This window comes from Anopheles aquasalis, chromosome 2 (assembly GCF_943734665.1).
Source record: "Anopheles aquasalis chromosome 2, idAnoAquaMG_Q_19, whole genome shotgun sequence".
Lineage (NCBI taxonomy): Eukaryota > Metazoa > Arthropoda > Insecta > Diptera > Culicidae > Anopheles > Anopheles aquasalis.
The window spans coordinates 81,563,483-81,588,146 of record NC_064877.1 but is presented as its reverse complement, the minus strand read 5'-3'; the positions used below and the strand labels follow the sequence as shown (position 1 = coordinate 81,588,146).

Genomic DNA, 24,664 nt, shown 5'->3' with positions numbered 1-24,664 from the left:
ATGATGATTATGATTAACCCGTTGACGGTGGTTAGTGGGCTGTTGAAATGTGTGAATTGAAAAGTATATATTTTGCGGAGTGACTTTCTGACGGAGAGAGAGTGAAGGACACGCAAGCAGGCAGTAGTAGCCGGGAAAACGGCACGTTGCTAGGTTGCTAGGCAAAACCAGCAGATTGACACATCATCATCGCTTCTAGTAAGCATAGCATAACCTGCTCAGGTACGCAGCTATATCATTGGTCCATAGTAGGCGAGCTAGTAGGCGGTGACGTCGACCAATCGTCGACGTCTCGATCGCGAGGAATCAAGGAATCGAAGGGGAATTGTTGGCAAAAAATATATATCTTTTGATTCTCGCACTGTGTTGCAGCGGTCCGGCTGGGTTCGGAAGCATCTGCTTTCTCGGTCTTCATTGACCGAGGCGGAGTAGCCGGATCCGGCCGTATCGCTCCCGATACAAACACTCATCAATCTGCTATGCGACCGTACGTACGACCATGCCACGAGTAATTGTTCGATGAAAATGTGTACTTTACATACTTAAAAGAGGCAAAAGTTATGCTTATTCCCATCCTCCAAATCACATCACCCGTTCCCTACCCACAAATTTTACCCAACATAGTGATTTAATGTGTCTGATTCTTCGTATGCATGTTATTACAAAAGTAACAAAAAAAAAAAACAAACAAGCAAACAAACCAAACCAAATTGTAAGATCCCAACAAAACGCATCAAAGCGAGTTAGGATTATGTAAAAGTTAAGGAAAAATCTATCAAGTCCCCCGGTCCGGATCGTGAGGGCTCCAGTGACCGAATGTCAAAACACGAACTAGCACGTCCGTGCCAGCAGAACGCGTCGATCGCAGCACTCAACCCTCAACTCCAGCCTGTTGAGGGCTTTGGGCTGTACCGGCCAGCGGTCCGGTACACGTCGTGGCACTCGGATTAAAGGGAGGAAGCTCCTAGCACAGCATCGGAGCCCCCCACGAGGCGGTTCTTTTTCTCCGTGCCGTCGGTTCCATTTTGGAGTTCCAATCTCTTCGCCTATATCCTAATCAGCACGGTCTGTTTGGCCCTCGAGGGGGGGCATCCCATTTCCAATCCACTTCGCACAAGGCACTAGGCACTCCGCAGCAGGAGAGCGCCCAGGAGAATACACTGCTCTGATACGAGCCATGGAGTCCAGAAAACGAAATGCAACATCTACTATCCTAACCATCACGTGACGAGACTCACGACGATACCGCGCGGATGCGTTATGCCACGTTTGACGGTTTCCAAAACGGACCCACCGGAACGGAGAGAGCCGCCAACTGGGAAGGTGGGATGAACGCATTTTGGGGTATGAATTAGGTACGTCAACCTCAAAGTGAAGTATTAAAGATGAAAAAAGGACGTACCATAGCAACTACCATCTATACATATATACATACATATACATATGGCGGCGTTGGTGATTTGTTTACACTTTACAAAAGGGCGAAAATGAGATAAAATAAACTGAGAAAGAAAGGTAAAACATCGGAGGAAGCATATGATGATCATCAAAGGACGAAGGATAACATGAAAACCGCTAAGAACCGACGGTGAAAGAAAGGGAAGTCCACGAGAGACGCAAGGACAATGACAAACAAAATCGAATCGAATTCAGAGACTGAGTAAAACCCATTGGAAAACCAGCAAACAGTTAAACAGAGGCGTGAAGCATCTTACCAGGCACCGGTTTGTGTTGCAAGTTAGGCGATTCTTTAGAGAGAAAAGAAAGGCACTACTATTCAATTTACCGGATACACCGGGTCTGGCAAAAACAAAAAACAAAACGAAAGTAACAATAAAACTGGATTGCGTTGGATGGATACACAGTCTGCAAAACAGAAATTCTTTCCTGGTAGTTACTAGTTAGTTCCTGTGTAGTGGTGGATGATATCGTGTTTTTAGAACGTTTGGTTTGTGCTTGCGTTTTCGCGCGCTTTTGTTCGGTTGGAAGAGAATGCGTCGAAAGATGTTTTTTTTCTCTCGACCCCGGTTCCCCACAGTTACCACAGAGCAGACTCAGATCGGACATTTTTCAAAATGCAACACGCTAGAGCGAACGATTTTACGGTACCCGACAACAATGCATCGAGAAAAAAAAATACGGCCAATACGATGGATGGATGAACGTGAAGGAACTGTACGAAACCAATCTGTCATGGATCGCATAAATGCAGCATTTTTTGAGCTATTTCACAGCATAAATGATATAGATATATATATTATACATATACATATACATACATAGATATACATATACATATACATTATTGCAAAAACAAACTGAAATCGAAAGGACAACACATTCCGTAGTGAGAGCGAGCGAGCTCCAGAATCGCGATCCAGAATTAACACACAAGAAAGAAAAAAACCTTGGACTCCAGCAGAAAGCAAAGCGATCAAGCGATCGATCTTGCCATCTTCTTACCATTATGTATTATACATATATACAGCATATAACTATGCAACAATCATATTACTGTATACAGAGCCAGTAGCCAACTCATTGAACACGTTTAGACGGTGCGCGCACTGTGCGTGTCGCACTATCCGTTGTGTCACATCCTTGTTCCAATCCTCCTCCCCATTCCCCATCAGTAGTAAGCAGCAACCGACACACTAAAGCGGACGGAGAAAACATAACACGGTGGGTATGTGTCTTCTACAGACCGGCAGGAGGTAGCGAGAAAAAAATCCAAAATAAAAATGCAAATTGAAAAAGCGCACTTTAAACCATATAAGGGATTGCAGAGAACATTGAGTAGTGGGAGCGAGGAGGGAGAAGAAGCAAAGGAGGAGAGCAGGAAAGATGCCTATTTATATTTAACATTATCGTGATTGTGTCGAGAAGACGGAAAAGGAAAGGAATATCATTTCGCATCAACTCCCAACTGCACCCATGAAAACGTACCGTGAGCAGAACCCTGTGTACCGCACAGGTGCACAGGTCCATGCACAGGACCTTACCGCACCTTAACGAAGCATCATCAACTGACAGAGTGAACGCAGAGTATGGAAGAAGAGAAATATATAGATATACTTATTATGTACACATAATATGGTCTAACCGCAAACCACAGAGATCCAGTATCTGTACACTATTTACTGTTGTCCCGTTGTCTCGTTTTCACTAATTGCCAGTACTACCACTACTACTACTACTACTACAACTACTACCGCTACTCACACACGCGATGTAAAAAGAAAATGAGTAACCGTACAAATCCACAAACTTCTGCTGTGCACCCGCGCGTGGCCGACGCAGAAACGCGGAACGACCGAAGGCGCGACAGACAGAGAGAGAGAGATTACTGGAGGCGAAGACGAGAAATCATCATCAATTCTGCATGTGGCTTAGTGGCGCTGTCCATACAGCAGCTCATGGTGGCAAGTAGAGAGGAAAAGAAGGTAGCTAGAACTAGAGGCCATCTGGAGGCTTCCACTCGTGTGACCGCCAAGCGACCACACCGGAGCGCTCCAGCAAAAAGAGTATGGATGGAATCACTACTTACTGAGATTAATTAAATTGTAAAAAAAAATGAAACACGGGCTCCGTAGGAGAAACGTACCGAGGGGTCATCCTTACACACAACTACCACAGGGACGCGAAGGAGCGCGGACGATAGGAGACGAGCACGATTTGTGTTGTCGCGTAACTTGAGCGTCCTTTTCTTGTCACGCAGGATATCGGGGTGGAATGGGAAATATCTTTCTGATGTAACTTTGAAACTTTAGGGAGAACTCTTTTTAACTTTAAATTGAAACGGATGAGCAGCTACCAAAGATAAGTAATATACATTGAAACACACACCGACACACACAAATACATAAAACCACTCTTATGGGATCGGTACGATCAGCAGCTAGGTGGAAGAAGTAGTAGAAGAGAATTTTAATCTCAAAACCCTGTTGTTACCCTGTAGGAGCCTAGAACGAACTTTCCGTTTTGCATTCGCAGTCCCAAACCCGGTGATTGCCTCAATTCACCGCGTACGCCAATTATGTCCATGTCCGGAACAAGAAGCAGAGAGCAAAATGTATGGTATTCCTTGATACATTCAGAATGGCACAGAGTTGTAGCTGCTGTTAAATGCAGAGTAGAGACATTCTTACTCCTCGTTTAGTTTAATCCATTGTTCAAGACGTTGCACTGGATCAAGAAGCACACACCCCTGTTTCATCCGAGAGGAACTCCAACAACTAATTGTAATTGAATAATATGTGCCGAATGTGCTACTCGTCATGCTTATGCGCCCAGGACCGTGCTCCATGTGTTAAGGACAGCGCACAGGTTGGCCTTGGTTGGCACCGTGTTTGGTTGTGGTTGTCAGCTTAAAGCTGTAATAGGCATTCGTACCAAACCTCCTTGGATTAAATCGCAAAGAAAACGGTGAACGAAAAGAAAGTCCCTTTGCCGGACATTATGGCATTGCGCTGTCATGGAATCGAATCAGCATCACCAGCATCTCATACGTCTCCCTTACACACCTCCTCACGCCCCCGGAATCAAAAATATAGAACACTATTTGTACTTATGTTTTATTTTCATAACCTGAGCATATGGTGGCGTTGTTTATTTCTTTTGTGATTTACTTGGTTTTCTGTCTCCAGTAATGGTAACACATCCGAAACATCCTCTGAACACAATACTCGATCCAAGGCTACATGCTACATCTGCTAAGTCTTTGTTTCTATGGCAACCAGTTCGTGCGAGGTGGACCAACCATGCCGTAAGTGATCGTAACTGATCGTGGTAAATCATGCTACCAAGACATTAAATTCGAATTTTCCTCATCCGTATGAGAACAAATGAGTCCACAAAAGGCTAATTTTTGACGATTTTTCGTGAAGAAACGATTCAACTTATTTTTCTCAAGTGAATGTCATATTAAACTAAAACTTTTCAAGAATATTTGAGGACGATATAATTTGGGAACGAATTGTTAACAAGTTCATCCAAAGCGGATGCATTTTACGATTCAACCTGAATGAAACAGGTTATTGTTGTGTAATTGGTTAAAAAGAAATATCAACATTTTTTTTTATTAAAACTTAACGTAGCTACCTGGCTAATAGTGTACAGATTATGTGTTCAAAATTTCAAATCGATCGGTCCAGTAGTTGTTATGTTAGGATGGGCACCGACTTTGAAGACGGTGACTGATTTGTCAAACCGGGTTCGTCGCCTAAACGTCAAGTCTTTTGTTTAGAGTACTGGCTCATTTTTGATGATTTCTTTTTAGAAAAATATCAACCTATATATATTTTTGAAAATGCCATAATAAACTACAACTTTTAAAGAAAATTTGGTCGTATTTTAGAGAACGACTTGTTAAATACTTCATCCATGGCATTAATCTTAGGAAGGCGTGTTTTCGATATGGCACTCTGTCCGGTCGCAAATAAAATGAAATACCTTAGCCCCGTTAGCCTTACATTAAACAAACCATTCTGGTTTAAGCATCTTAAGGTCAAGGCCTAAGATTCTATCAAAACTATGCATCTTCCACGTGTCTATAGCGAATCGCACTAATAACACGTGCTGAACCGAAGCTCTAGCTCATGTCCCCAGCCCAAACCGCTTACCACTACTTTGAACGTGGCTTTCGTCAACATTTTAAAGGGCTAAAGTATGTCCATAAACAGCGCACCCTTCGTGTGCCACGTTGGCGAGCCATCGCATTCCCAAACAATCGTTCGCTTCAGTTGTAACGCGTCACCTCACTGTACAGCGTGGATTAGGGACGTAAGTGAAGGTCACTCCTCACACCAAACCAACCATCGACCACACGCGATCGCAGACGCGGGATTACGTAGTACGCTGAAGCGCAACCTGTACGTGATTTTCGTCGCAACCACCCAAAAAGGTGAATCTACTTGAAGAATAGGCTCCAAATTACGACTTCCTTCGCGAAGGTGAAGCACCGTTGGTGGTTTGACAGCGGTGTTTATCATATTCGGTGTGCGCCATTCGGTGTATCTCTGTCAGTTGATTGATTTAATGATTCATTTGATTAATATGTTCCTAATCCTAAGATATATGAAGACATGCGTGGAAGTCTATCGTAGCGATCTTGTGATGCGAGATCAGGCATCAAACGGCATGCTACTGGTTGACAACTACTTCACCGAGCGAGGTGTTCAATCCAGGTTCACTCCACGAGTCGCAGAGACTCTGGCAGCGCCCTTTACGGCAATGGCTGTCCATCTTCTCGAAAGCCAAACCAATGCAGCAACCTGAGCTGAGTGGAGATTTCTCTTTTTGCTTCTTCGTTTTGCTTGTTTTGTTTTGAGTTGAAAGGCAACCGGCCAGGAACTAATGACGGGGTCGAAGATTCAAATTCAAAGACTGGGAAGCGATTTCAGTTGATTCCGTTTTTGGGCTGGGTTATCAGCTGGGGACCATCTCCGAACCAAAAGCTATAAAATTACGTATCGTGCGAGATTCCGTGCGAGATCGGCCCTGATCGTTACGTAGACAAATCGTGGGCCGGTAATGCAGCGATTTACATGGGTCAGGTCATTCCGGCCAACCAGCCGAGAGTTAGAGAGAACTAATGACACTCGTTAAGATGACACTCTACTCAATCAGCTCAAACGTAAGATGGTAATAAAGACATGTGAATCAGCACACCTCGCACCAAAGCATCTCGCGAAAACTAACAGCTCGGAAGATCAAATATGATCAAAAACTCAACACCTCAAGCATGATGGCAAAAGGAAGAAACAGAAGATTGAATCATGACACCAGCATCAGTGTCACTTTGTGGGTCAGACTGAAACCTGCACAAAAATGAACCATTGCTTCCCCCATTCATCAACGAACAAACGGGGGGCATGGTGTTGAACGAAGACCACCGAAGGGGCTCAAGCCGGTTCACAGGGCGGTGTGAGCGATAAATGGCCGAGAAGAAATTCCATTCCGAAAGCAAATTATGCAGCATCCTATCAACAATCGGGGGTGCCATCCATAAACTCTGGCTTCGAAGCAGACTCCGAAGTAACTTCGAGGAACATATCACTTGTTACGTCAGTGCGGTCCTGTATACCGCTGCTGGGGCTGCTGCTAGCGCTGATCAAGCAACAAACAAAAACAAACGGACCCTTAAGGGCGCTTCGTCACGTCTCTGGCCCCCCTGGGAGGGCGCTACAATGTGAAGTGAGCTGCACCCAAAGCGGTCCGTTGGAAAAGTCATGAAAAAGAGGAGAGAAAGAGAGAAAAAAGAAAAAGAGAGAGAGAGCGAGAGAGAGAGAGAGAGAGAGAGAGAAAAAAAGAGAGCTAGTGGTAAGATGCAGCTTTCTACTACATCCGAAAGGGGTTTAGCAGCGCGAGCCCCATTGTAAGTGAGTGCGAACGATCACGATCCAAAGCTCCACCTCAACGGGATTGGGATGAGAAGAGAACGATGCTACACGACGGAGGAGTAGGAGGAGTACGATGTTGGGAGTTGTTGGCCCTCGCTCGACTCCGAGCACCGGCCATTCACGGTTACCACTCGAGAGGGTTCACATCGCGCCTCAGTGGAGCGAAGGAACGTTGGTGGCCGCGTCGTAGATAGAAAAGAAAGCAAGCTAGCCAACAGCCGTGAAAGCCGTGAATCGGTTCGAGCAACAGAGCACCGCTCGTAACGGTGCACCATCGCCACCGCCATCACTGTGAACCGGTTGACCCGAATAGCACTCATCGACGTCGCGCCGGGAAGCGCACCGTTCGTAGTTCGTGGAAGTCGTTGGCCAGAGCGCGCAGTGCAGAGTGTGTTCTAGGTGCTAGTGGTGCGAGTTTGGCAATTGTTTTCCGATTGTTTTACGTGTTTTTCACGAATCCGTTGACTGCTACAGCCAAAACCCAACCGTTGTACGGTGTGCAGATACTGCAGAGAGTGTTTTGTTGTGCCACAATCACGATTCAGTGTGCGATTCCAGTGCCCGTAACGAATAGATGCAAGGTGGAAAGTTTGGTGGCATTTCACATCATTAATAGGCAACGAACCAACCAACCTGTGCGGTTTGTGCGAGAGAAAGGCCAACATCACCAACACGAGCAACGATGGAGCTCCGAATGCGCAACATGTTGTACGAGAATCCGATCGAGCATTTTCTTTCGCTGCTCTTTGATTTTGTGGTCTTTTTCATCAAATCCATCTACTACACGCTGGAAACGATCGCCCTAACGCTCACACCGTACCGATTTCGGAAACTGAAGGTAAGCTAGGAGTGCGGGTAAGAGTGAATTTAAGGAAAAAAAAACACAAAAAGATCTCAGTACAATCGAGGTCTCGCGTTATTAGTATGCCGACCTTCTGAGTTATGTGGCTCGTGATACGATTCTCTGATGTGGGAACTGTGCAGATCGTGTGCCGTCCGTGGCGAGCGATAATTGCTGCCGCAAACTTTATCCGCACGTGACCTGAGTGGAATAACAAATCGGACGCAAAGGCACCATTTCGCCAATAAACAATAAACTGATGCGGCGTCGTGTGTGCTACCGCAAGATGGGTGACAACAAGATGAGCAGCAGCATCAAGCTTATCTGTGTGATTTATTGAAGCAGCAGATACTATCGTGCCGTTGTTCAGATCGTGCCACCAGTGGACCACGTTTTGCGACCGAAATATTTAACGCATCAGCGCGATCGATAAGGATCCCTTTCTGGTGATGCATGGTGGGCAACACCTTTCTCCTTCACGTACACGTAGCGAATTAAGATTGTATCGAAAGTGCCGGGGCTACAGTACCAGTGCCCAACTTGCGATAGCAGGAATTCACTTTCGAGCGCAACACACCGTCGTTTCCTTTTGTGTCGTATGCTTTGGGCTTTCAGCTACTAACGAGCGGCTTGTTGCTTGTTGATTTCTTTGATATCCTACCAGGAAGATGATTTGAAAACCATTTTTCCAGTTAAACTGTTGTGATCGAATTACATCGCACTGTCCGCCCACTGAGTAGTGTCCGCAGAAAGTGAGGATCAGTTACCAAAAGGAAGGACCGATCACGCTATCACTTCCATCAATGTCATACCTGGTCGGAAGAATGCTCTTTTGCTTCCATAATTAATGATCGCGCGTAGGCATCTGAATCGAGTTTGGCCAAAAGTATGCCGAAATAAGCATAAACAGAAAAAGGAAAGTAAACTCAATGCTGACCGACATTCTTGGGGCGGACGCCTCACAAACCCATACCGAACCCATGCTTCACGCATTTCGCATTTTTTCTTCCGTTCTTCCGTTCGATCTTTTCGATTTACTTTTTAAAGAAAACCGGTTTCGCCTGCCTCCAGAAGGATGTCGGTCATTGAATATCGTGTACCACTCGTCGATTGGATATCTGATCGATCTGTAACTTCATTAGTATGAGTTCTTTAAACCGTTTGTAAACATGTGGAAACTGTGTCAAGAGATTGTCACACCGCTTTTGAGACGTGATTTACGCGCCCATGCACTTCTGCACGCTGCAGTACCTTTTTTCTAATACTTCACTTACACTACACTTCTAAGCGCCTCTATTGCTTACCTGTAGTTGATCAAAATAGTTAGCGATGAGGTGCGACATTTGTTGTATCGATCATCACCAACTACTAGGGCGCCTGCTCCTGCTAACAGTTGTTAGGAAATGGTTGCTGTTTGTGCACTTTCTCGCAACAATGTAGCAATCTTGCCAGCTTACCTACTAGGTACTGCTGATCTCATGCACGTCTTGAGCGTAGTTTAAACACTAAACATTTTGTTTTTGCTGATCAACTTCTGCCGGCGAAATTCGTTTCGAGGCCAAATACCCCGTTATAAACAGGGCTACCACAGGCCATGCTTAGTGAATTAGTGTTCCGTTTTTTGGTCCGTAAATTGACCAACAAGCACCACATCAAATCGGGCCCTCGTGGCACAAATTAAATTTTCCATTAGCCTCTCCGTCGGCACCATAACCGTGCTCAAGGAAAGCTAGTTTTTCCATCGCCAACACAACAGAAATGTTCCAAAATCCACTTGTCGCCTTTCTTACTTAACGTCACGAAGCCAGTGATCAGTTCACGGCGCGAAGCAGTTCCAAAAAGTTCAATGAACCGACCCGATTGCAAAGCAAGATTGTGAAATCAGTCATTTAGCGAACGATCGCTATATCTTTGACCGACCGACCGGAGGGCAGTCGTGTGGAAATAGAAATGCAAAACATGCCGTTGGCAGTGGTGCTCCGCCGCAGGAAGGAAACCACCAGGAGTGTCACCGTAATGGCGCTAAATGGCCATGCCCTGACCATCTTGGTATCGTTTATTTATACAGGTACGGGAAGCAATTAAGATGTTTAGGGATTTGTGCGTGCTAGAGACCGGTTGTAAACACTGGGGCCCACTGCATCGCCCCGTTGTTTAACTGTGAGGCTAGTGTTTTTACTGCACGGTTATGCACCGGAGATGCGCCAAAGAGATCGTTCTCATGTTGCTGCTGTTTTGTAAAATTTGCAATTTAACCATGCTGCAACTCTTACGGAAGGTAATAAAGCGTGACGCTAGGACGACGTCAAGCATATCGAATGAGCATCACCTCGACTCAGGGTTGCTAGTTTTAATTTTTGGTTACCGCTCGGAGCAGTAACAGTAAAGGGAATATTCGTTCCAGCATTCGTTTACACCGGTTATGTAAGCTTTTGTAAGCAGATATAATCGCCGTAAGGCAAGTGGCACCGCACTGAGCCACTGCGAAACGATAAGATAAAACGAGAAAATACAATGAAATGGCTTCAATCGATGCCCTGATTCACTAGCAGGTAGTGAATGTGTTCGCTCCTGGTTCCTGGGCAACGTTTTAAGCACCCGAGGGCAATCCACCACTCGAGGGCTTCCCACACGTAAGAAATAATGGCAGGCCGGTTGTCATTATGAAGCAATCGACGTTGAGTAAAAGCGACAAAAGGGGACCACAATGACGGACATTACTTTTTGGTTCTTTTTGCTTGAGGAACCGGTTACGCTCGGTAACTTGAACGCAGTACTTCTGCAATACGTTCACCAGGTTATCCCAAAAGGTCAAGCACACTACCGGAAAGCTTAACACACATTAACCCAGGAGAAAGTGTATTTATTCGCGAAATAAAATCAACATCTGCTTACGCAGCCAAAAATTTCGTGCATGAGGCAAAAAACGGAACCGAAGCCAAAAAAACTCAAAAGACTTCAATGCCTTCCGTGGCGTAGATTTGCAAGCGACGAACCCGCAAACGTTAAACGAATAAAACCGTCAATACGAGCCGCTCGCATGACTTAAACAAGAAGAGCTGTGGAGAAAATTTAATTAAACTCTACCTACACAGAGGAGGAACGGGGGGTCTCATATTTTCCCCCGTAAGCTAGCGGCGCTAATGACCAATTACGCGACGACGCGACAACAAAATCCGGTGGCGCTGACAGTGCCTGCGCATGGCCACAGGGTATCCATTAAAAGCAAATTATCTATTGCGTTCAATTTATTCACCTCACACGGACCACCGGTTCCTGGGGAATCTGAATGGATTATGGGGTGAGAGAAAATAGGAAAAAAATGCATGCATGACAGCAGAGCACGGCGGGCACTGAGAACGAAAGGGAACCTCGTGGCGATCGTCTTCCTTGGCGCTGCAACGGTGACCCGCTTTTTCGCAGCAGCGAGGAAGTTTGTCATCACAAACATCGCTCGCATCCAAATATTGGCACGACGCTCTTCACTCTTCACGTCAGCTCATTTGCATAACGTCGTCTGAGCGCCTGAGCCGCTGGGTTAGCAAATTGGCAAACAGATCGGCCGGTGTATAGATTGCTGCCATCTCGAGCGAGTCCCTTTTGACGAAGGCTGGGGTGACGGGTGCTTGCCTTCGATTGACATACAAATGCAATCACCGAATGGGGCGGCGCGAGGTGACGAAGAAGATAAAGCCGTCGCCGTTTTCCGCGACTTCCATTGTCGAGCTCGGTTTGTTTGACAGGCCATTAAGTATCGGGAGTCGTTTATGGGGCCTTTTTCTTACGCCGCACGGGCGCACTTGTAACCGTCTTGCCCGAGTGACAGAAGATGTGATTATGTGTTTGCGATACGTGTCGAGGTAATGAGCCACATTGTTCCGCAATAGGGTTCAGGGTTTAGAGGAAAAAAATAAAAACGAGTTGGCTAGTTTTTAGTGGCAACATGTGGCTTTGTGATTTAATATCCTTTTTTGGGACATGCAACAAGACCTATTGGAACAATTTGCATTCAAATAGAACCCTGTTTGCCACGCCAGAGTCTAGCCTGTACCTCTTATCACCCAGTGCCAGTGCAGTCCCCGGTGAGTAAAAGTAGGAATATAAATCTGCGTTCAAATGACACATCCGCCGAAGGTAAATTAATTGATTCATTAAACAATTACCCACCCCACTCGTTGCACACCCCTTGCATAATCATGCAATTTCGTACCGCCCATCGTACCACTTGGTGCAGCCAATCAAGCGTTACAGTTGACTTTAGCAATCAGTCACCCAACCCATAAACTATCGCACATCAACGAACGATCGAAAGGCCATGTTGCTCGGAGCAGGAGCAGCCTAGCATAGTCCAATAATAGACCTAAACAAGCTGTTGTCTGAGGCTGCTAGCTGACCGAAACAAACCAGTTGGGTTTTTGCTCATTGAGCAGCACCTGATGCAAATTTGTTAAAGATAATGATGATAAACGCACCATTAGTTGCGATTCGGTAGCATAACCGGTGCCCAGTGACATCTGTGAACCTGGTGGTGACCTGCACCTGCACAAGACCGCCGTGCAGATGAAGATTAAGTGTCCTATTCCTACTTGCTTTCCAACTTTGACTGGCACTCTTGACGGGGTACTGGGTAAAGTGCGCAGTCATTGATTGGTCAAAGAGATGCATTAGCAACCCGGTGCTGCTGGCCTTCTTTTTTCATAAATCAAAGCCATGAAAACATTGCGCAGGTACGAAGCAGTTTAAACAAGGGAGAAATCAATTAAAGAACCTGAGTGGCTGTCTAGAGGTCGATTAGCATTTTTGCATTGGAGCATGAACATAAATCGCTGATGTACTCCTTCTCTCTTCTGTCTGGTTGTATAAGAGGTCACACAGGCGACCAAGCCCTTTCTTAACCTTATCCAGGCACCACCTACGGCGATTGACCGTCGTGGACAACGATCTGCTCAACGACAAGTTCCATACGCTGCTCAAATGTCAAGATGCACGTTTTGATAAATTTCTCAATCTCTTCTCTTTCCCTTTCCGTTCGCAGGATGTTAGTGGCCAGGTAGTGCTGATAACCGGAGGTGGTGGAGGCGTTGGTCGACTGTTGGCCTTGAACTTTGCTCGCCTACGGGCTCGGGTCGTCATCTGGGACATCAATAAGGACGGTAAGATACACCAGAACCGGGGAGATACTTTACATAAATTCTCACTTTACCAACGATAATGTATTGCTACAAGCTGCTTGTGATAGCGCTGCCATTAGACATTGGTAGGTGCCATGAAACGAAGGATTTATCGTAGCAAAGATGAATGAATAGCAAACACACCGTGAGTCATAGCGTTTTTGTATTGTTATCTCAATTCTCGGTTGGTAGCTCTTCCTAAACACTTAACTCCATCGAATTTTAACACCGTGGGCTACTGATTGATGATGCTTTGTCTAGCAATAAGGAAGTAACAAATCCGTAGACGAAGACAAACGCGGCATGATGCGGTAGAAGCATTAATTCGCGGCTTAAATGAGTTATCTTGATAATACGACGGATGAGAAACGTTATTAACTTACTTACTTTGAGATGAGCAGTCCTGTTGACTAGCCACTGAAGAGACTTCCTCCGATCGGTTGCCATCCGTGAGTTCAGCCAGTTTGGAAATCAATGTCGATATCGTAGCTCCAATCCGGGCCTAGCACGTCCTCTCTATCCATCCGGGTTCCGCGGACAAAGTGTTAGCTTCTAGGGATTCCAAAACGATCACGATTGTGTATTAACAACTTCTCGCGGCTCCATTGATGTGTAACTGATTTGCTAGACAGCATTTTAACAATGGTCACTCTGATCAAAGTGCGAAAGACAGATTTTGTTGAGTAGAAGCAAGCCAGCGTCATCAGATAACACTAGCAAACTTCATCGTAGTAGGCACCCAGAAATAGGGGACGTTCCGTAGAGTTTGTACCACGCGAAGCCACGATGTTCGCAGAATCCTTGTGCCGCTTGTGGTTTTTGGTGAGGCTGGTCCAACCAAACATTTCGCATGGCGGTATAAAATGCTAATATCGACCGGATTGAATGTTAGCGAATACTTCCCAAATGCCATTCACGTGTGGCCGTTCCGCTGTGTGCCTACTTTACGCAACGTACCGTTTGCTGCGGCTCGCCAATACCCATCTCTGGCCGCATTTATGACGATGGCACCGCTATTCGCGACCTATTCGATTATAGTACGCGAAACGCTACACATCTGGAATTCGCACACTTTTATGGCCAACATGGCGAGAAGGATTGATCTTAATTTAGAGTTAAAAAGGTTTTCCCATATTATAACTTGCATGCTGGGGATTAAAATCCCCGCAATGGACTCGCAGGAAACAATTAAACCGAGCTCGATAAGTAGAAACGTGAAACGCTCGACCGGATCTTGATGACATCAACCAGATGTCTGTCTAACAATGCGGCGTTCCCAGACGTTGGCACAGACATACTTGGAATTTGCCTGCTGTGCTTTTGGAACACAGAAAAAAAGGACAAACAAAACGATCGCGCACCAAGGCGGGCCCCTTTTTTCAAGCCGAAATCGAGTTGAATCGATGGCGCGGAGCCAATATGTCTAGACCACACAACCGAAAGCCGGGAGGTGAAACGATCCGGAGGGGCGAGCGAAGATAGAGGATTGTTTAACAAGCGCGGGGTTATGGTTGCATAAAATTATCATAAAATGTTCGCGGCAGTTGGTCGCGATCTGTTAACTCAACGTAAGCTTAGCGCGCTTGATCGATGCTGTGTCGCGAACAAAACATGCATCGTTGGTGGTGAATGGATTAGTGTAGCTTTTCACTATCAATCAGAAATTCATAGCCGATCCAAATGCTCGCATCGTGGCATCAATGAATCAATGAAGCAATCGAAATCAGGTTTCACTATCACACCCCACCACAAAGAGATGAATGCCTATTTAACGTGGATGATTGAGCGAAGAGTCATTTGTTTGAACTTGAGAAAAATGGCGACTTATGCTCTTCCTCTTTTGCTCCTCACCGTTTAATGGCGGGAGCCATTCATCAAACTATGGAGATCCATCGTCTTTATGACAGACGTTTGCCATCGGCTCAGTTACGCAAAAAGCAACGCTGGCGATTATTATTAACGATTATGTTTGTTTGTGCCTTTTTTGTCTATCTTCCGCAGCACTGAAAGGCACGGCCGATGCACTGGCAGCCGAAGGCTACGAATGTCGGACGTATCTGGTGGACATCTCGGAGCGGGAACGTGTGTACGAGGCAGCAAGAAAGGTGCAACAGGAAGTGGGCCCAGTAGAGGTGCTGATTAACAATGCCGGAATCGTCGCCTGTCGTCCACTCTGGGAGCTATCGGATAAAGCGATCGAGAGTACCTACGCCGTTAACATTCTGTCACATTATTGGGTGTGTAATGCTGCTCACAAAACATCAGCATCCTGCACGTGATTAGGATGAAACTTGATTAACAATGGCACCTTCTTGTTCAACAGACCACACGAGCATTTTTGACTGAAATGCTGAAGGCGAACAGTGGGCACATTGTTACCGTTGGATCGGTGGCAGGCTTGCTGGGCACTTACGGCTGCACGGACTACAGCGCGACCAAGTTTGCGTGTGTCGGTTTTCACGAAGCGCTCTTCACGGAACTAAAGGTACGAGTGACTGAAGTTGCTCAGGGCTCCAGAAACTGAAAATAATTTCCTTTCCCTCCTTTCAGACCCACGGTTACGATGGCATCAACATGACGCTCGTCTGTCCTTACTACATCAACACTGGCATGTTTGCTGGTTGCAAGCCACGTCTACTGCCGATGCTGGAACCAGCACACGTTGCCGACAGTATGGTGCGCTCGATACTGAAGAACGAGGTGACCTGCACGCTACCGGATCACGTGCGCATGTTTCTGCCGCTCAAATGTTTGCTACCGGCGAAGATGTGCTGGGAGCTGATGTACCGCGTGATGAAGGGCCCCGAAACGATGATGGGCTTCCGAGGACGAGGCAAAGCGACGGCTGGCTAGGATCACGGCCTGGTGTTGCCACTGAATCACATTCCATCGTATTCTCATTCTTTTCTTTCATACATTTTAACACCTCATAGTACTATGGACCTCATAGAGCTATGAAGATGACGAAGATGAAACGGTAACATTTAACTACTACTATGTATTATTGAAATAAAATCTAAAAAATGCATCCACACTGCACCACCCGGTAGTGTAATGCGGTTATTGTAAGCGTCACGAAAACGTTTCGTTTCATTAGCACTAGTAACGTAGCGTGGAACTGACTTTGAATTGCACTTGACTTAGAAAAGATCATAGAAATAATCTAACCCCTGACCCAGCTCCCAGATTGATATGCCGGTTCCTAGTTCTCGTGCCAGCTTGAGTCGCTCGTCGATGGAGAAGAGCGTCGGGTAGAATACCATGTGTCGTCCATTGGATGTTCTAACGAAATGAGAGAAGAGCAAAACTGTAAATTACGAACGAATGTCGCCATAGCAAGCCGAGAAGGCGTGTGGCGTAGCTTACTTGACTTCGAAGAAGTTTTCCACATCGTGCTCGTCGTATGTGAGGTGGCCCTTCAGGTGCTTCAGCAACGCCAAATATTCGTGCGATACGATCGGTTGTCCACCGTTGGGTGTAAAATCGCTACCATACATGTTGAGGCCGACCAGTATCTTGGCTCGCTTCTCGGCCAAATTGTCCGTCCCGTCCGGGCAGATGTGCTGAACGGCATTTCTCACCCAGTACAGGGGTGCATTCGCTCCGGGGCGCTGAACGCTCGAGAAATCGTACGTCATCAGCGAAAAGGCAGTGACTGTGGGTGCGAGTGTTTCAAAGTGTTTGCGTGAAAACAAATCGTACGTTTCCTTGCGAGCCGGCGGTATCACGAGAATGCAGTCGTACGATGCACCGGTCAACGTGTTGCAGATCTCTTCCACCAATCCGATCAGATAGTTGTCTTCAACTCGGGCCGCCAACTGTGACCACACCTCTAGCACGAACCCATCGAACTTGTGTTTGCGAAGGGTAGCCAACAGGAGTTTCGCTACGATCGATCGTTCCTCTGGGTAGGTGAGAAGCTGTGAAAAGTCTCGATCGGTAAATCGATCAAACAGCACCCGTGGAACCACTGAAAGAGTATCGAAAGAACATGATAACCACCGGAAACAGCCAGCGTTGCAGAGGGGTGCCTACCTCGATTTCGAATGGACGAGCCAGCCTTCTTTACATCCTTCACCCATCCATCGTCGATGTCATGCACGCCACCAATTTCGTACTGCTTCGGTCCTTTCCGTAGCACTTGGAGCCACACCGGGGACACCAAATCGAACTTGGCGCCCCATATCTTTGCCACGTCATATCCTCGGTTGTTCCACTGTGATAACGAAAAGAAGACATTCGGTCTAATCAAACTTACTCTCGAACGTACGCTTGTGGGGAACTTACCGGTGTTACGAAACCGAGAACCTTGCCCTCGAACAGCTTTTGTGATGTTTTCTCGTAGTAAGCACCATTTTCGACGAGGATATCTTTCGCCGACGGTTCACCTTGCACCAGACCCCGTTCATAAACGTTCGCCGATAGTGGTCCGGTTTTTACCTTTAATTCCTTCGTCTTTTTGGCCTTTCCCTTGTCAGATGGCGAGAGTGTGGCAAAGGCAACGTGGTCTACGAGAAGGCAAGCCGTTACAAAAGCGCACAGCGCAGTTTGGGGTAACATTTTCGGACAAATGCGAATTCGTCTAGCGTATTTCCTGTAACACTGCCACTCACGGAGCTATCCGCAGTCTTGATTGCGGAAGTTCTTGGCGTGATGATGACTGGAAGAAGAAATCTATCGTTAATACATCGTGGCATTAATGCAGTGCCTGGCAGAATCGCGAACCTTTCTACTTGCCGGTGCCGGTTCCGATGGTTTCCTTTTTGAACACCCGACTCTCTGTCGCAGATTTCTGTGGTCTCTGCAGTTGAGAGCGGGCTTGAATTCACTCTTATCGAATCTCTTATTGAATCCTCTTTATCTTGCTCAAAGCGCCGCAAACAGTTCACAAATTCCCATTTTTACGGCGATTTCAAACTCAGGACGAGTTTCCAGCATCACCAAAACAAACAAAAACAGGGTTGTATCTCAATTTCTCCTGAGTTTAACTGATTTTTCGTGGAAATTTAGGTTTGCTTGCGATTGATGCTCATATTTTACCGACCATCACTGTTGTCACAAATTGCGCAAAATTTTAAAAAAGTAACCGTTAAGTACCGTCACGAGGTCGGAAACGATTTCTACTATTTTTTAACCTACTAGTCATCTTAAATTACCAAATAATTATACAACAACACAGTGTTTTCCATCATTATCGCCGATTAAACCTTTGCGTGTTTGAATTTGAAAGAATTGTTTAATCAATTTCACTTTTTAGCAACAACATAATTTTCCCCATTCAATAACAATCTATCCTCCACGAATTTGGAGACACCCTACTTATCGCCAGACCACTTCTCGATCCTCCAGCATGTGCTAACTGCCGTCACAGAATCGGAGAGAGCATACGAGGATCGGCGAGAGCATAACCACCCCGGCATTGCATCGCTCCCCTAAACGGCGCCGGGGGGAAGGGGGGGGGGTGGCTCAAACTCCCACGTGAAGAAAGAGCAGAGAAGAAAGTCACTGGCGCTTGCTCTCGCATGGATGCGGCTTTCTAGTTGCGGCTCTCTCTCGCACACGCATCGTGCCGAGATATAAAACTAACGAACTTAATTGAAACGCTTCTCAGATATAGCCGAGAGGTCCGCTGGTGCATCTGGTCGGATCGGAGCGCGGGAAAGGATTGCGCCACCGAGATTAGGCCCTTTGTGTGATTGTTTCGCTGCGTTTTAGATCTTCGTTGCGTTTTAGTAGCTATACTATTGCAATCTGGTTAACAACGGCCCACGTTCCGTTTGGAGTGATGCATGCTGCCGGTAGTGGTTCCAGCATAAAGTGGCTCTAGTGGCTTTGTGTTTACTTGCATGTTCCTTCCGCGGTGCTTGAAGTGAAAGGTGATCTAGTAGCTGTTGGGCAGAAAAAAAAATAAAAATAAAGATTATCATCGAAATCCTCACCGCGAGACCTGAACCGCTCTGCCTGGACTGTGCAAACTCGATCTCGTGGTGAAAGTAAAAGTGGAAAAGTCGCAATAAATCTCGCTAAAACACCCGCTATTAGCGATCGACGTCGCGAGAGAAAGACAAGATAATCCGCATTAGGGGATAGCTCCCGTTCTCGATCGTGGCTTGCTAGAGGCCGGACATTTACAGAAAGTGAAAACGCGAGTGCCCATCCGGTCATCGCTTGGTGTGATGTGTGATGAAGCCATATGGCCCTAATTCCTGCCAGCGCGCACGTTCTTACGTTCAGTGATCAGTGAAGTGTGCGTTCCCGTGTGTTCTATTATTATGTACGCCACGTTTGCGTGATACGAGTGTTTTGTGTGGATATCAAACACCTTTTTGTAATCGAAAAGATCGAAGTAGCTGCAGCTGATCGACAGAAGCAGACGACGGACGCAGAGGGACACACAACGCACCGCACCGCACCGGTGACCGTTTACTGAAATGACCAAATTAACCGGAACGGGACTATTTTTACTCTGCACGCTGTCGTTGCTGATCACTTTCACTGGAAGCGGCGGTAGGTGGTGATGGTGGACGGTGGTGAATCGAATGATCTCGAGGGATGAAACATTGGGCGAAAGCGGTGTAGCAGGGGAAGGCGTCTAGTCCACCGCTCGGAGCGAACGGTAGCACAGTGGACTGGCCAGACGGCGAGGAAAATGCTCCAAGCAAACGGCAGCTCGTATGCTGCTGCATCGGGCTGAGATGTGACCTGGAACCGCACAACTGCGCCTGGGTCACACAACGATTGCACCGCGGGGGAAAAGTGCAGTGCACTAGGGAGTGGAACTAGAGAAACAGGAACACGGAACGCGAGCGATTTCGATTTCGAACGTTGCCGTGGGATGCCGCGCTTCCCAGGAAAACACCTGTTTTCCTTCCTATGCCGGATGCAAAGAAGTGAAATTTTCACACCCGGAATTGGGTGGGGAAAAGATGGTTGTTTAAGTAGAAACAGACACAGCAGACAGAAGCATAAGCATGTGACTTACGCAAGTTATGCGTTGTACTGCATTCCGGTCTCGGTTTGTGGATTGAATTCTGTTCGCCATTTACTTTAGTTGGAAAAACTAAAGAGTTCCTCTTTACACAAAAAGAGTTTATTTAAAAAAAAAATCGGTACAAATGAAAAGTGGCACGTTCTTCAGTGCAGGGTCTGCCAATGTCGAGGCCGGCACCATTATAACGCTCATAAACAGAGCTCGTCCCTTTGAGTTTGAGAGCGCTAAAGTGTTGAGCCAAACGAGAAAAACAAACTGGAAAATTGATGCCTCGGGCGCTGCTGCAACTGAGCCACGAGACCAGAGGAAAAACCGGCTCTCGGCTGCTGGCTCGTGACCATAATTAATTAATGAATCGCTCGAGTAAATTACCGGCGAGTCGTGCGCGAGAAAAGTGGCTAGCGAGTTCACGATCACGATCGTGAGTCAAGTGTTTCAAGAGGATGGCTTTTTCTGCAAAAGACCAAAAGCTATTTCTTAATCCAAAGGATACAATCGTATCTAGTTAAAAGGGGAATGGCATTTTCTTATTGAATTTTATGATTAAAAACGAGAACAAGAGAATGGCACAAAACAAATGGAAATTAGAGTGGATCCTCCACACCGTATGCTTCCACTAAACGGTACTTACCGGCAACAGTTATAGCTTGGCTCTGGAAAAACTGGAACCAGCCAACTGGTGACATGGAAAATTGAATTACAAATTTACCAAGGGGTGTGGGCTCCTTTCGTTAGGGAACACGTTACTGGCTTACCGGCCTTGCAGCAGCAGCAGCAACACCACATTCACCGATCGATCGATCGGGAAAGCCGTTAGTAATTCGATCACGAAATTATGAGCCAACTGTCTCCACGCAGGACGGGAATCTCGTACGTCGTCGTCCACTAAGGCCGACGCTAGTGTGTCCCGTGGGACCTGGGGCGTGAAGCAAATAGCAGATGCATTTCCGGTTTTTTTTGCGACGAATAAAAGAAAGTACTGGAACCGTTCGCACTTAATGCTGCTAATCGGTCAAAGATCTCCAGGCCAACCAGATCCCACCGGGTCCAACGAGGACTATGCGGTGCGTGTTTCGGTAGCTTCGCGTCATCTAAGGAAAGTTGTTTGCAACGGAACCGGGGAATCGGCACTGAGTGTGTGTTGAACGTTTTTCCCACGTGTTCGACGGGCGGTTACGGCAAGGTAATACACGCGTCTCAGTCCACCACTGGCTAGCCACTCGTGTGGAGAGACACTTGAGTGAGTGGTCGTTGTTTAATCGCACCAAACTGGTCTTATGTGACCCAGCTTCAGATGGACCACCGCCAGGGTCTCGCAGCCATGTCAATCATCAATTGTGTGGCACCTTTGGAGCCACCAAAAGGGCATAAGTTTATCATGTTTATCTCCTATTTTTGCTCGTACATTCCTGCACACCACGCATGACGATGGGTACTTGAAACAAAGCGGCGGTTTCACCAACAACGAACGGATGTAATGAGTGGAGACCCTTTGAACTCGCGGAGTACGTTGGAATTGGTTATCTAATCGTGATCGTGGAAAAAGCCACACCGTAGTCAGATGAAACGTGAAACGTCGAAATTCAGAGTTCCATGTTGCGATTCGGATGAAAATACGTGCCAATTCTCTTCGCTTACTTAACACACATATCGTGCGTGCGTTCTCTTCCGGCCGATCCGTTGTCCGTTCTTGCCATGCACGTGTTCTGGTCGGTTGGCTTCATTTCCCGAGTTTCCACGCAATCGTATAATAACTAAAGAATAAAACAAAGCACAACCCAAAGCTAAACCGCAATACTGGTTACGGTTGGATTAGCAACAGTGTTGGCCCCTTTTTACACCGTCAACGGTATAAGCTGCGCGCGCAGTCACTGGAAAAGCTGGAACGCATTCCTCTGGTGCAGTTACAGTTTTGTGGATCTGTCCACCGAAGTGCGTCGGGCAACGGGATGAAAGTTCTTTTGTTGCGACAAAGTAACTCTCTTTTTAAAATGATGTTTTTTTGTATCGATATGATCCCGTCTGTTGCTAGGGAACACCAAGGAGCCGTGGTTTCTTGAATAAAGAACTGTGCTACTGAACTGTTCTCTCCGCGGTAGCTGTAAAGATTACCCCCAAAAAGAGTGAACCACTGATATGGAAACGCAGTTCACAGTTTCCCAAGTGGGGTGCGCACTGATACTTTCTGCCACATGGCGTGTGTCGTGGGTCGGCACACGGAGGTTTCAGCATTTCTCATGCATTAACCTGGATATATTTTGCTAGCTTTCCGCAGCGAGAGGAGCTTAGAGATCAGCTCGCGAGTCACGGTTTCAATGATTGAATTCGCTTAGTCCCGGGGATGGGGCAGTTGGGTTTACGTTCTTTTACGACCGTGAACAATCGGTCGTCTTTGGTGCACTTACTAGTTATCCGTTTGTTTTTCTTCTCCATTTTCTTGCAGCACACGGAAGCAACCTAGTGAAACGGAGTTTAAAAAATACGGTTCCCTGCTTAGAGGATGGATTGTTTTACAGGTCAGTAAGCAACGGGCACCGAAGTCGCTGTGGCGTGCCCGCTTTTGAAGGCCCTCTGAACAGTGAATTGAATGGCACTCCAGATGGGTGCACGCATGATCAAGCAGCCCATTTGTTAATAGTGCACATGCATTCTCGCTTGAACAGAAATCCCGACCGACCGGTGCCGAAGATGTGGACCAACACGGAGTGCGCCAAGTACTACCTCTGCCTGGATGGTGAAGTGTTCGAGTTCAAGTGTTCCGTTGGCCTGCTGTTCGATGTGACGCGCCAGATCTGTGATTTTAAGCAGAACGTGGAAAACTGTGACATCACAGCGGGTAGGCAGTCCCCATTTGCAGCTAGTACCGTGCATACCCTTTCACCTTGGGTCTTCCTTTCCCCGTTTCCTACAGAGGCCCGCGTACCGAAACCCTTGCTGAAGGATGCCAAGTGTGAGGAACGGTCGCAGCTGGGCTGTGGAGATGGTACCTGCCTACCGAAGGAGTACTTTTGCGATGGATCCGTCGATTGTGCCGATGGTTCGGATGAGGGTTGGTGTGATGTGGAGCACGATCCGGACCCGGTGTACCCATGTGATCCGACCGTTTGCTCGCTGCCAGAGTGCTTCTGTTCGAAGGATGGTACTATGATCCCGGGACGGTTGGAGCGCTACCACACGCCCCAGATGATACTGCTCACCTTTGACGATGCGGTCAACTTTGAGAATTGGGAGCTCTACACGGAGAAACTGTTTACGGCGGGTCGCAAAAATCCGAACGGATGCCCGATACGGGCCACGTTCTATGTGTCGCACCAGTACACGAACTACGCGCAGGTGCAGCGACTGTGGAACGATGGGCATGAGATAGCGATCCACTCGATCACGCACCGCGGCCCAGAAGAGTGGTGGTCACGGAATGCGACCATTGAGGACTGGTTCGATGAGATGGTCGGTCAGGCGAACATCATCAATCGGTTCGCGAACGTTCGCATGGAGGAGCTGCGAGGGATGCGTGTCCCATTCCTGCGAGTCGGCTGGAATCGGCAGTTTCTGATGATGAAAGAGTTTGGTTTCGTGTACGACTCGTCGATGGTGGCGCCACACTCCAATCCGCCCCTCTGGCCATACACGCTGGACTACAAGATGCCGCATGCTTGCAATGGAGTCCACCAGTACTGTCCTTCCCGTAGCTATCCGGGTGTCTGGGAGATGGTAATGAACCAGCTGGAGGCTGGTGAGTACACGTGCGGCATGGTGGACACCTGTCCGCCGCATATGGATGGCGAAGACGTGTACCGGATGTTTGTGCACAACTTTAAGCGCCACTATCACTCGAACCGTGCACCACTTGGCCTCTACTTCCACTCCACCTGGTTCCGCAAGCAAGCATATCTGGATGCTTTTTTGGTGAGTTGCTTCGATCTGCGATCGGTTTGGACCGGAAAGCATAAATGGTTCTTTTCTTTCCGTACAGAGATTCCTTGACGATATGGCCAAATACCCGGATGTGTACTTTGTCACGAATCATCAGGCGATCGAGTGGATGCGAAATCCGACGACCTCGAACCAGCTCGGACGCTTCGAACCGTGGCAGTGTCGACCGAAGCAGCTGGATCCGCAGGAGCAAGCCTGCAATCTGCCCCGTACCTGCAAGCTGCATAGTCGCGTCCTGCAACAGGACCGTTATCTGTACACGTGCAACGAGTGCCCAGCCCAGTATCCCTGGATTCGGAATGAGTTTGGATTAGATTAAGCCCCGTGG

The 24,664-nt window shown here is 47.1% G+C and overlaps 4 protein-coding genes across 6 annotated transcripts in view; 3 read left to right on the top strand and 1 right to left on the bottom strand.

The window, feature by feature from the left end:
- LOC126573427 (receptor-type tyrosine-protein phosphatase N2) overlaps window positions 1–4,594 on the top strand; it is a 22,014-nt gene extending 17,420 nt beyond the window's left edge. For all 3 annotated transcript variants that reach the window (XM_050233537.1, XM_050233535.1, XM_050233536.1), the window contains one exon: window positions 1–4,594. This exon is cut by the window's left edge and continues 1,509 nt beyond it. The gene's annotated coding sequence lies outside the window, so the exon portion shown is untranslated.
- Window positions 4,595–7,513: 2,919 nt separating this feature from the next.
- On the top strand, window positions 7,514–16,285 carry LOC126570456 (estradiol 17-beta-dehydrogenase 11). The gene is made up of 5 exons (XM_050228216.1): window positions 7,514–8,238; window positions 13,277–13,394; window positions 15,414–15,649; window positions 15,736–15,897; window positions 15,963–16,285. Exons 1-5 carry the CDS (start codon window positions 8,083–8,085, stop codon window positions 16,263–16,265), a joined length of 975 nt encoding a protein of 324 aa, XP_050084173.1. The 5' UTR covers window positions 7,514–8,082; the 3' UTR covers window positions 16,266–16,285.
- Window positions 16,286–16,393: 108 nt separating this feature from the next.
- On the bottom strand, window positions 16,394–18,356 carry LOC126570455 (chitinase domain-containing protein 1). The gene is made up of 5 exons (XM_050228215.1): window positions 18,138–18,356; window positions 17,700–18,072; window positions 17,448–17,628; window positions 16,779–17,382; window positions 16,394–16,694 (listed from the first exon to the last, which is right to left on the bottom strand). Exons 2-5 carry the CDS (start codon window positions 17,970–17,972, stop codon window positions 16,553–16,555), a joined length of 1,200 nt encoding a protein of 399 aa, XP_050084172.1. The 5' UTR covers window positions 17,973–18,072; window positions 18,138–18,356; the 3' UTR covers window positions 16,394–16,552.
- A 410-nt stretch (window positions 18,357–18,766) lies between these two features.
- Window positions 18,767–24,655, top strand: LOC126581288 (chitin deacetylase 1). Its single transcript, XM_050244836.1, has 5 exons — window positions 18,767–19,919; window positions 22,847–22,919; window positions 23,067–23,239; window positions 23,315–24,309; window positions 24,377–24,655. The coding sequence occupies exons 1-5, from the start codon at window positions 19,844–19,846 to the stop codon at window positions 24,653–24,655; spliced, it is 1,596 nt and encodes a 531-aa protein (XP_050100793.1). The 5' UTR covers window positions 18,767–19,843.
- Window positions 24,656–24,664: the final 9 nt, after the last annotated feature.